The 13030-nt window shown below is 42.0% G+C and overlaps 1 protein-coding gene across 1 annotated transcript in view; it reads right to left on the bottom strand.

The window, feature by feature from the left end:
- Nucleotides 1-1260: 1260 nt before the first annotated feature.
- Nucleotides 1261-13030, bottom strand: part of LOC120017709 (spectrin beta chain, non-erythrocytic 1-like) — a 155409-nt gene continuing 143639 nt past the window's right edge. The window contains exons 32-35 of the mRNA XM_038960652.1: nucleotides 7783-7985; nucleotides 3518-3691; nucleotides 3356-3398; nucleotides 1261-3166 (exon numbers count right to left, since the gene is read on the bottom strand). Coding sequence (XP_038816580.1) covers nucleotides 2963-3166; nucleotides 3356-3398; nucleotides 3518-3691; nucleotides 7783-7985 — 624 coding nt within the window. The 3' untranslated portion in view covers nucleotides 1261-2962. The remainder of the gene's footprint in view (nucleotides 3167-3355; nucleotides 3399-3517; nucleotides 3692-7782; nucleotides 7986-13030) is intronic.

A 13030-nucleotide genomic window follows, 5' to 3' on the forward strand; every position in this document is an offset into this window, starting at 1 on the left:
TTTCATAAGCTGAAATAAAAGATCCCAGAAATGTTCCATACGGACAAAAAAATGATTTCTCTAAAATGCTGTGCACAAATTTGTTTACATTCCTGTTAGTGAGCATTTCACCTTGCCAATATAATACATCCAAGAGTTCCAAAACACTGGTACTCTTGCGCCCTCTTGTGATAGAAATTCTGAAGGAACATTACTGCTCTCTCCCAATTAGAGAGACAGAGAGCACAGTCCGCCTCATAATCTCAATGAAATATATCCCACACTCCTGTCCCCTCAGGTTGGCTGTTAGATTACGCAGAGGTGAGTACTCTGCGAAGCGGGTTACTTTGATAGCCAAATTACAACCTGTAAACACCGAGTCTTCTTTGTGGTCTCCTTCCTTTCATGGCCATTGGTATGAAAGAACGTCTAAATTAAAAGCAACATGGTTAACCCATGGTCTGATTATTTTCCCGCACAATTTTCATTATAGGGGATTATCCTACCTACAGCCCACCCTACATAGTCTGGCAAGGTCAAACACGTTATTCTTACATTCGTTTGGAGGACAGGCTTCAATTTACCCAAATGAATTGAAAAACCTAATTGGTCAGAAGTGATGATGTTTATGGAGGGGCAAGAAGTGGTTAATTAAATTAACAGCAGGCCATCTGTAATCCCTATACTCCATGCCTTCTTACCCTCTAAACCATTTGACCAAACTGGTGCCCATAGTAGTCTTATATCAGAACAAATTAAAGTAACATCTTTTAAATCTTCCATTGATAAATTGTTTAGTTTTCTGCTAACCTCTTTCCAAGGCGCCAAGTGTCTGGGAATGAGATTAGTTATCTGAAGAAATGTTAAACACTGGGGCTGCAATATCTCCATTCGGCCACTAGATGGTGCACAGGCAATTGTGAAAGGGAACCAAGAATTGAGTGACCCAACAATACTGAGTTAGGGACAGTCAGAAAAATCTATATTGCCTAAATGAGGTGAAAGTGAAGAGGACACACAGGACTTATTACTCCATAACTTTCATTGCTTATCTGTTGTGTTTAAAAACAGAAATGTAATTACTCATTAACATGTTTTTACATAGTAATGTCTCTAATTGCTTAGTAATAGCATTGAGAGTTTTTTGTAATGAATGATAAGTGGTTGCACCTAATGAGGCATGTCAGTAAAATGTATTGAATCGTATAGAAGCTGTAATGACAACAGGAATAGTTTCTGATTTGGGGTGAAGCTGTCGTACTGAAAACACAGAGACAGATGTCATCTTAAAAGCAATTTAATGGTTTTGCACATATTTAACAGAGAGGGTAAAAGTCTACTGGTGCAGTTCCATCTACCTGTGACCTTGGTCCATATTAAACTACATACATAGAGAACCTGCTATGGCAAACAAGCTTTCTCCCATCATGGCATTGTTGATTGTGCAACATGAAGAAATATTTCATTACAATAGTTACAGTGACAGAGAAATGCACACTATTTATCAAATAGCCAGAGATTTTAGCAAAAATGATAATATGCAGTGCTATAGCCAACAAGCAAGCAACCATTTTTCCATGACATGACTTATTCCAGTAAATGCTTTAGAATTCACTTTTCCACTTAACAACAATGCTTAAAGTGTTTATTGTATTGTACATACATTTTTATGCTCAATACATTTTAAACATACATAATGCAACTCAAATATGTAGGAAAACCATTTAAAAAAAGGACAGAATAATGTTTTCAAAAATTACAGAAATAAACCTTAATCTGTGTTCTAATTCTTCATGGATATCCAACATTCTGACTGGTCTTAGCAATTTATTGAGCCGGAGTAGTATATGATAACATTGTACAAAAAAACATGACTGACACTTAAAGGAAAACTCCACCCAAAAACTATATTTTGGTATTTGTTTCATTAGTCCACAGTTGATATAGTCCCAAAATGTTTTGCATGTCAGCAGTCAAGTTTCAAGATATTGGCCTTTCAAGAAGCAAAGTGTCACTTGCCACATCGTTTTGCATGAACATTATGATGTGGCAAGTGACACTTTGGCTGTGTTCAAAACAACTGGGAACTCGGAAATCTTTGACTCCCGACTTCAGTGCGTTTAAGACAACGGGGAAGTCGAAAAAAGAAAGAAAAAATTGCTCCGACTGGGAAAAATAGTTTTGAACGTCATCCAGCCTCTTTCTAGAGTTCTGGCCTGAAGATCACTGAAGTCATGATTTGATTTCATATTTTTCTGAGTTCCCAGTTGTCTTGAACGAACCATTTGCTTCTTGAAAGTCCAATATCTTGAAGCGATATGACAGAAATTTGTCACAGTGATGAAGAATATTAACCCCCGTCTTTTCATCCAAATTAATGTGTTATACTACGTTTTAGGGGATAAAATGAGACTACATTGAAGCTTATAATGGTCGTAGAGCTTATTATTAGTAAGTGAAATTAAACTGGTTTTTAATAGTTTGTTATAGACAAGTTATACACACAGTTCAAAGCACCGCTGACTTTGCTTTTCAACTCAGAAGAATGTCATCTTTCAAAGATCGCCTCACAAAACTGAGGCCAGACCCTAGAAACTACATACTATTACAAAAAGAACGGGGAAAAAACAACCAAAGCAACAAGTGAAAAGCACAGGGATGAGAAAGCAGGAAAACAGAGAGAAAATACAAAGAAATCTTAACTGGAAACCCTGTCTTGTTTTTCAGCTGTGAATTATGGATGGTTTACAATGGCAGCTGCCCAAAGCATCATATCTACCGTAACATAATTTCTCATCTTTTTTAGTTTGTTCCTTATCTTAAAAAAGAAAATGGCATACTGTATTTGACCTCTGAGCCCAGCTGTAGGATTGTTAGGCACAGAGTGTGGAGTTTTGGCTCTGAGCTTGCATGCTGGAGTCTGGCTTTAAGAGGAAGAGGAGCAGGGGAGAGAAGAGGAATGGCATTGGGGGGGCTGAGGGGTCTATTTCTTTTTGCTGAAAAGGCTGAAGCGCTTTTCTTTGTCCTTCTCACGCTTGCCAGGGCTGGACTCAGTTGCCAGGGCGACGGAGGCGGGCAGGGTCTGGGCTCGGCTGGAGGCGGGGGTGCTATGGCTGCTGGGGGTCATCTCTGTCTTATCAGAGGACGCAGCGCTGGAGATGGCTTGCATCCACGAGTTCATCTCCTCCTGCGGCCCAGACGAGGATTTATCAGGACAGACATCACAGATCATACCAATACATCAAAATTCAGACATCCACACCATCCACATGGAGACAAGGACTGAAGATAGTAAACAACATTCACAGGAAGAACGTCACTCACAGGAAGAACGTCACTCACACTCACACTGTACGAATTTATAGCTGAAACTTACATCATCGTTGGCTTGGAAGAGATACTCATTGCCATCTGTAGCTCTGTAAAAGGAAAATAAAAACTGAGTACTAAGTCAAGCGTACTACTGGCTACAGTATGCAAGACCTCATCTTCTGATAATGCAAGACACAGAGGGAGCTATTCACTAAGTAGTGCTCACTTCAGTTTGAACACATGTTTCTTCTTCTTGTAGTCGAGGGCAACCTCACACGCAGCATCCTTCAGGCTGATGGGGATCTGGTTGTGGTAAGGGATCCCCTGGCTGGCACTCTTATGGTCTTTGTAGAAGCCCATCTCCCGGTTGTTGATCACGCAATACACATTGTGCCAGGATCTGAAACAACAGACAAAAAGTTGTCAGTGCAGTGCCGGCAAAATAATGTCAGGAATGTACACTATATATACACAAAAGTATGTGGACATCCCTTAAAATGAGTGGATTCGGCTAGTTCAGCCACACCCTTGCAGACAGGTGTATAAAATCGAGCACACAGCCATGCAATCTCCATAGACAAACATAGGCAATAGAATGACCTTACTGAAGAGCTCAGTGACTTTCAACGTGGCACCGTCATTGGATGCCACCTTCCCAACAAGTCAGTTCGGCAAATTTCTGCCCTGCTAGAGCTGCCCGGTCAACTAAGTGCTGTTATTGTGAAGTGGAAACGTCTAGGCGCAACAACGACTCAGCCACGAAGTGGTAGGCCACACAAGTTCACAGAATGGGGATGCCGAATGCTGAAGCGCATAAGGCATAAAAGTCATCTGTCCTCAGTTGCAACACTCACTAGCGACTTCCAAACTGCCTCGAAGCAACGTCAGCACAATAACTGTTTGTCGGGAGCATCATAAAATGGGTTTCCATGGCTGAGCAGCTGCACACAAGCCTAAGTTCACCATGCACAACGTCAAGCATCAGCTGGAGTGGTGTAAAGCTCACCGCCATTGGACTCTGGAGCAGTGGAAACACGTTCTCTGGAGTGATGAATCAAGCTTCACCATCTGGCAGTCTGACTGACAGATCTGGGTTTGGAGGATGTCAGGAGAATGCATAATGCCAACTGTAAAGTTTGGTGGAGGAATAATGATCTGGGGATGTTTTTCATGGTTTCTTAGTTCCAGTGAAGGGAAATATTAACGCTACAGCATACAATGGCATTCTAGACGATTCAGCGCTTCCAACTTTGTGGCAACAGTTTGGGGAAGGACCTTTCCTGTTTGAGCATGACAATGCCCCCCATGCACAAAGCGAGGTCCATACAGAAATGGATTGTCAAGATCGGTGTGGAAGAACTTGAATGGCATGCACAGAGCCCTAACCTCAACCGCATTAAACACCGTTGGGATGAACTGCGAGCTACACCTAAATCGCCCAACCTCACAGATGCTCTTGTTGCTGAATGGAATTAAGTATCAGCAGCAATGTTCCAACATCTAGTTCAAAGGGTCTTTCATCTCATTCCCAGTGGGTCAGAAGTTTAAATACACTCAATTAGTATTTGGTAGCATTGCCTTTAAATTGTTTAACTTGGGTCAAACGTTTCAGGTAGCCTTCCACAAGCTTCCCACAATAAGTTGGGTGAATTTTGGCCCATTCCTCCTGACAGAGCTGGTGTAACTGAGTCAGGTTTGTAGGACTCCTTGCTCGCACACACTTTTTCAGTTCTGCCCACACATTTTCTATGGGATTGAGGTCAGGGTGTTATGCTGGCCACTCCAATACCTTGACTTTGACATTTTGCCACAACTTTGGAAGTATGCTTGGGGTCATTGTCCATTTGGAAGACCCATTTGCGACCAAGCTTTAACTTCCTGACTGATGTCTTGAGATGTTGCTTCAATATATCCACCTAATTTTCCTACCTCATAATGCCATCTATTTTGTGAAGTGCACCAGTCCCTCCTGCAGCAAAGCACATCCACAACATGATGCTGCAACCCCCGTTCTTCACGGTTGGGATAGTGTTCTTCGGCTTGCCTCCCCCTTTTTCCTCCAAACATATCGATGGTCATTATGGCCAAACAGTTCTATTTTTGTTTCATCAGACCAGAGGACATTTCTCTAAAAAGTACGATATTTGTCCCCATGTGCAGTTGCAAACCGTAGTCTGGCTTTTTTTATGGTGGTTTTGGAGCAGTGGCTTCTTCCTTGCTGAGTGGCATTTCAGGTTATGTCAATAAAGGACTCGTTTTACTGTGGATATAGATACTTTTGTACCTGTTTCCTCCAGCATCTTCACAAGGTCATTTGCTATTCTGGGATTGATTTGCACTTTTCGCACCAAAGTACGTTCATCTCTAGGAGTCAGAACGCGTCTCCTTCCTGAGCGGTGTGACGGCTGTGTGGTCCCATGGTGTTTATACTTGCGTACTATTGTTTGTACAGATGGACGTGGCATCTTCAGGCATTTGGAGGATGAACCATTTTTTTCTGATTTCTTTAGATTTTCCCATGATGTCAAGCAAAGAGGCACTGCGTTTGAAGGTAGGCCTTGAAATACACTGCTCAAAAAAATAAAGGGAACACTTAAACAACACAATGTAACTCCAAGTCAATCCCACTTCTGTGAAATCAAACTGTCCACTTAGGAAGCAACACTGATTGACAATACATTTCACATGCTGTTGTGCAAATGGAATAGACAAAAGGTGGAAATTATAGGCAATTAGCAAGACACCCCCAATAAAGGAGTGATTCTGCAGGTGGTGACCACAGACCACTTCTCAGTTCCTATGCTTCCTGGCTGATGTTTTGGTCACTTTTGAATACTGGCGGTGCTCTCACTCTAGTGGTAGCATGAGACGGAGTCTACAACCCACACAAGTGGCTCAGGTAGTGCAGCTCATGCAGGATGGCACATCAATGCGAGCTGTGGCAAGATGGTTTGCTGTGTCTGTCAGCGTAGTGTCCAGAGCATGGAGGCGCTACCAGGAGACAGGCCAGTACATCAGGAGACGTGGAGGAGGCCGTAGGAGGGCAACAACCCAGCAGCAGGACCGCTACCTCCGCCTTTGTGCAAGGAGGTGCACTGCCAGCGCCCTGCAAAATGACCTCCAGCAGGCCACAAATGTGCATGTGTCTGCTCAAACGGTCAGAAACAGACTCCATGAGGGTGGTATGAGGGCCCGACGTCCACAGGTGGGGGTTGTGCTTACAGCCCAACACCGTGCAGGACGTTTGGCATTTGCCAGAGAACACCAAGATTGGCAAATTCGCCACTGGCGCCCTGTGCTCTTCACAGATGAAAGCAGGTTCACACTGAGCACATGAGCACATGTGACAGACGTGACAGAGTCTGGAGACGCCGTGGAGAACGTTCTGCTGCCTGCAACATCCTCCAGCATGACCGGTTTGGCGATGGGTCAGTCATGGTGTGGGGTGGCATTTCTTTGTGGGGCCGCACAGCCCTCCATGTGCTCGCCAGAGGTAGCCTGACTGCCATTAGGTACTGAGATGAGATCCTCAGACCCCTTGTGAGACCATATGCTGACACATGCACATTTGTGGCCTGCTGGAGGTCATTTTGCAGGGCTCTGGCAGTGCACCTCGTTGCACAAAGGCGGAGGTAGCGGTCCTGCTGCTGGGTTGTTGCCCTCCTACGGCCTCCTCCACGTCTCCTGATGTACTGGCCTGTCTCCTGGTAGCGCCTCCATGCTCTGGACACTACGCTGACAGACACAGCAAACCATCTTGCCACAGCTCGCATTGATGTGCCATCCTGCATGAGCTGCACTACCTGAGCCACTTGTGTGGGTTGTAGACTCCGTCTCATGCTACCACTAGAGTGAGAGCACCGCCAGTATTCAAAAGTGACCAAAACATCAGCCAGGAAGCATAGGAACTGAGAAGTGGTCTGTGGTCACCACCTGCAGAATCACTCCTTTATTGGGGGTGTCTTGCTAATTGCCTATAATTTCCACCTTTTGTCTATTCCATTTGCACAACAGCATGTGAAATGTATTGTCAATCAGTGTTGCTTCCTAAGTGGACAGTTTGATTTCACAGAAGTGGGATTGACTTGGAGTTACATTGTGTTGTTTAAGTGTTCCCTTTATTTTTTTGAGCAGTGTACATCCACAGGTACAACTCCAATTGACTCAAATTATGTCAATTAGCATACCAGAAGCTTCTAAAGCCATGACATAATTTTCTGGAATTTTCCAAGCTGTTTAAAGGCACAGTCAACTTAGTGTATGTAAACTTCTGACCCACTGGAATTGTGATACAGTGAATTATAAGTGAAATAATCTGTCTGTAAACAATTGTTGGAAAAATTACTTAGGACATCTACTTTGTGCATGACAACTGACTTGCCAAAACTATAGTTTGTTAACAAGAAATTTGTGGAGTAGTTGAAAAACGAGTTTTAATGACTCCAACCTAAGTGTATGTAAACTTCCTACTTCAACTGTATCTGTGTGTACCTGCTGGATGCCTTCTTGTTGTGACCCTCCCACTCGTGTTTGCGGTGCAGGTATCCTTCCATCTGGTTGGCTGGGGCTGAGTCCTGGGACTTGGCCGGGAGTGTGGCAGCCTGGCTGGGCATGACCTTGCGTGCTTCACTGGGCGACCCACCTGGGCTGGGCTCCTCCACCCCATTAACGATGTCACTTTCCTCTCCGTTGTCCTGTCAGAAACAAGTATTAGAGAAGGCTGGGGCTAGACAACACACAGTGGAGCTGGAAGTCAGAGAGTTGGATAAAGCTTCATGCAGGATGAGAGGCTGTGTAGAAACATTCAGTACGTTCCCTTTGATTGCTATATGACAACATGGCTTTAAGACAAGTATAGTTAAGTTGAAAGTGGTATTTTCTACAACTATTGTACTGTAAATGAGAAATAAATATTTCATCACAATGTGTCTCCACATTTCCATTTGATGAGGAAAAATGTCTTCATAAAAGAGCCTTTGGATAGGTGTCTGTATAAACCAAAACAATGCCATTACACCAGCCTCAAATTGGCAATGTGGTGTGCCTCTATTTCACAATTATTGCCCAGAGTCATTATAAGATGAATGACACACACTGAACCCCAGAGCTGAGTCACCTCTGAGTGACTGTGCTATCCTCACGTCATGTCTCAATCTTTGTATCACCCACAGTGTTGCGACTTTGTCTATGTGTAACTTTTGTTCCCCAACCTCTGGCTATAATGCCGCTATGTGTTTCTGTGCTCCTTTTAGGTCGTCAGCTCCATATAGGTCCTCAGCTCTTAGAGTTCAGTGCCTGAGGTGAAACTCTAATCAAGTATTTAACTGCATCTCCGTCTCTTTCTGACTGTTCTCTCTAACCCGCTCAATGGATCTCTCCGACTTTCTCTGACATCAAGTGCCCTCTATTTGAGACTTGCTTTGTGACTTTTACTCTAACTTGACTCTCCAATGACTCAATCTGACTGATTCACAATGAACCTCTCTGCCTCCATCTTTTTTAACATTTTTTATTTAACCTTTATTTAACTAGGCAAGTCAGTTAAGAACAAATTCTTATTTACAATAACGGCCTACCCCGGCCAAACCCGGACGACGCTGGGCCAATTGTGCGCCGCCCTATGGAACTCCCAATCACGGCCGGATGTGATGCAGCCTGGATTCGAACCAGGTACTGCAGTGACACCTCTTGCACTGAGATGCAGTGTCTTAGACCACTGCGCCACTCGGGAGCCCAAATCTGACTCTAGATGAACAGCCGTCTGATATGAGGTTACACTAACAGTTTTCTATTCACTCTCACTTAGTGACTCACTGTTTGACAAACTCAAATTCCGATAATCTAAGCTTGGTTAGAGGAGGGAGACGCTTGCAAATGCAGTAAAAATCTGTAGGCCACCTCAGTCAACCTTTATATAGATTCTGAGAAAAGCTGAGCCACTACTGATCTAGAAGAGCGTTGGATTATATGATTGATTATAGTGGGACCGGGGTCCAGCTGAGACAGCAAGAGAGAGCATTTCAAAGACATGCACAGATCAGAGGTTAGGACATGCCCACCACATTGCCACGCCCACACAAAACACTGTTGAATAAAGAGATAGAAAGGGAGCGAAAAGGAGGGAAAGACCAAACCAAAATCCCAAACAACTAGCACATTGTTTGAACTCATTATTGACATTTGTTTCATTATTGTAAAGTGAAGGGGAAGGCAAAATCGGCCAGTTAAAAGATTATTTCACAACACACCCACTCCAACTCATTACCCATTACTGAGCTCTTCAAGGCTGGATCAATCGTGGATACTTTTACTGAGAGCTTGCCAGGCGATGGACAAATCCTTGATGCTTATACAGAGATCTTGCCATTGGCTGGACCAATACTGGACATGGACTGCGTCGCTGCCAGGTTTTGCAGCCTTCGATTGGTGCAACGTGGGAGTGATATCACCTCTTTGTTAAATGTTCAGGCTAAAAGCTAAAATAGTTTTCGCTTGGGCTGACACTCTTATCGGGAATTATATTATTAATGGTCACATCTGTACCCAAATATGCTCTCCAAACTGATAATAATCCAGTTAGACTGATCACCTCTACGTAAATACTCTCAGATCAACTTTGATTGAATTGGAGGATCATTTTGATAGTAGTAACTGTAGTTACCTTAGAAATGACCCTTATGCAGAACTACACACACTAACCTTAGAATTGCTCAAACATTGACCTCTCAGTTTGGATGGGTGCCTTTTTACACCAAAATAAAATACTGTAGATTTAATGTCAGACGTCCACTGGATAAATGATATCTACAAGACAATGAAATTAAAAATGGAATGAAAAAGTATTGCACATGAATGTGTATAAAACAATCCCGGGATGAAACCATAGAATATACACAAGGGGAAAACAACAATAACAGTTGTCACTGAAAGTGGAAGGTGATTAACAACAATGACGACATGAAAAACAATATTCCAACATAAGACATGAGGACAAAAACAGGGTTATTTTGCAGACGGTACAAGGACAACACAAACAGAACAAACATGGGAAGTGATTGACTATCAAGGTTTTATTGGGGAAAGTGTGTTAGTGGGGTGGGTGCAAGGATGAAATGATTCAAGGGTGGACCAACACAAACATAACCAGGGAGGAAATGAAGATCTGACACACAGAGCTATAGTAACATGAAAAGTGACATGAGAACATTAAGGCAGGTACCATAGATCTACTGAGGACCAATGAATGACTGATAGGAATGGGTTTATACCCCTCTACACACACTGACACACATTCGCCACCACTGGAACAACCCTAAAAACAGAATTACCACAGTGAAGTGATATGAATATCCCTTCCACATAGTGAAATGAATCATACATAGTGAACTGGTATTTGAGATGGTACTGTATGATGGCGGTATGACATCATGTATGCGTGGTCTGGACGAGGGTGAAGATGATGTGAAATGGATGGACATCTGGGGAAGATATAGTAGCTACTCACTACTTTTGATTTCTTGAATTTTATTTAACCTTTATTTATTCAGGTAAGTCACAGATAAAAATCTATTTTGCAAGAGACCGAGTTGACTTGATCTGGTGCAACTTGAAACCTGAGAGGACTAAAGATTATGATTTAATGGCATTACTGAGTTACCGATTTAAGTCGTGCATTTTGTCTGTCAGTTATTCAGGTTCCACATGGTAAGTTTGTAAATAATAACATACATAAACAGTATTATCATCAGGGATGGAGACAGGAGGAGAGGAGTGTCGAGCTGAGGGGGAAGAGAGAAAGAAGGGAGAGGGGAAAGGAAAAAGAGGAAATAAAGAAAAGACACAAATAGAAATCTTCCTTTTTCATTCCCCCACACATACACATGGCTGGGTAGGTTACTTTCTAAATGTAATCCGTTACTTGTTACATGTCCAAAATTGTAATCAGTAAAGTAACTTTTGGATTACCCAATCTCTAACATAATCTGATTACATTCAGTTACTTTTAGATTACTTTCCCCTTAAGAGGCATTAGAAGAAGACAAAAATGAATGTTACCAATTGAACCACATCTATTGCAGGATAAATCAATGTTAAAGTTTACATAGCTGGCCATATATGGATTTAAAATTTTACTTTATGGATTGGTTATGTATGCTTCTTCTAACCCATCGCTTTCTACTACATATAATAATCCGATTAAATTATATCTTTACATTAAAAATCTAAATCTACCAGAATTGCAGTCATTCCAATAAATGTTAAACCCCTTGATCTTCAAGAATAGGACTTGGAAATATGGAAGTATAGATTAGCCAAATTGTTTTACCTGAGCATAACCCCAAAACTAAGGACTTATTAACCAGCCCTACTCTGTTGTTTAGGATTTTGCTGTCATGGACTGAGTTGAAAAATAAATTGTGCTCTAATGGAATGGCATGCTTTGAGCGCTAATGAAAAGTGCTATTTACATGTGAAAAATTAATGCCATATGCTGCATTTGCTATACGCCTATTGTTTAACTTTTTGTTGGTGACACTTTGATATCTTATCTTGATAATATGCAGCTGTTTAAAGGGTAAATCCACAGATGAAACAATAACAAACAGCCGCCCGCCTCTGTTTTGGTAAAAAGCTGCGGGATGGGACTGGAGAAATGTAACCACTCTCAGATTAATAGACAGAGCTATGAATACAAGGACTGACCATCCAAAATTATTGTTTTAACCATGTTATGAGGCTATACAGTGTTTGTTTACATTTACATGTCTACAAACATCGAGTAAAACAAGCTTATATTTTGGGTTCTGATGTGGTACGACAGTTGAACTATGCTCATGAGACATTTCTAAGTTATATTCTAGATAGATAGACATAATTCCAAAAATGAATGTAGCAACTACAGATTGCCCCTTTAAGTCTATCAAAAGTGTGCGAGCTGGAACATGTGTCCTTTAGGCCTATGGATAAAAAAATGTAATAATTTGCAGCATGAATTAGATTGAGCAATAAAAGCCCCACTTTATTCCATAGGCTGGGATCCACACTGTGCAGCTGTTGAGAGAGCACATTTTTCACTGGCTTCAAAAAGAATGATTGATAGGCAGCTTAAACTTCTTGAATTCAACCATTATTGGGTTCAAATACACATTTAGATTCGTGAACAGCCATCCACAAGCACAATCTGTAAGGCGCAAATAGCTAAATGAGAGAGTAGCAGTGTGATTCACATCAATGCGCTATGAAGATATCAATAATAAGTGATATCCGTATCGCTGTAGACTACACCACTACTGTCATCCTTACCTCCAAGCATTTATTCAAGTTGGATAATCTTTGGATGCTGACAGCAGTTGCACCATTGGAAGACATTGCTTGGACTGTAGCCTAGAAAAGCCTATTCCTGCTCTTTTCCCGCAATCCATCAAACCCATTTGGTGTGTCATCCTAGTGGTATCTGACTTGTGGTCAGACTCACGCAGGTGGAACAAACTTAAACGTGCGCCTTTTTTCAATGCTGATTTGAATGCCATTGAGAAACAGAAGAGTCAAAGATCTTTTTCCGCAAACTTCCTTTCTGAATTTAAAAGTAATCCTTGAAGTAATCATCTACTTTTTCAAAAGTATCTGTAATCTGATTACAATATTTTTGCTGGTAATGTAACGGATTACAGTTGCCCATTTAAAAAAATAATCCCTACAATGTAATTCTTTACTCCCCAACCCTGTATACACACACGTG

This window comes from Salvelinus namaycush, chromosome 22 (assembly GCF_016432855.1).
Source record: "Salvelinus namaycush isolate Seneca chromosome 22, SaNama_1.0, whole genome shotgun sequence".
Classification (NCBI taxonomy): Eukaryota; Metazoa; Chordata; class Actinopteri; order Salmoniformes; family Salmonidae; genus Salvelinus; species Salvelinus namaycush.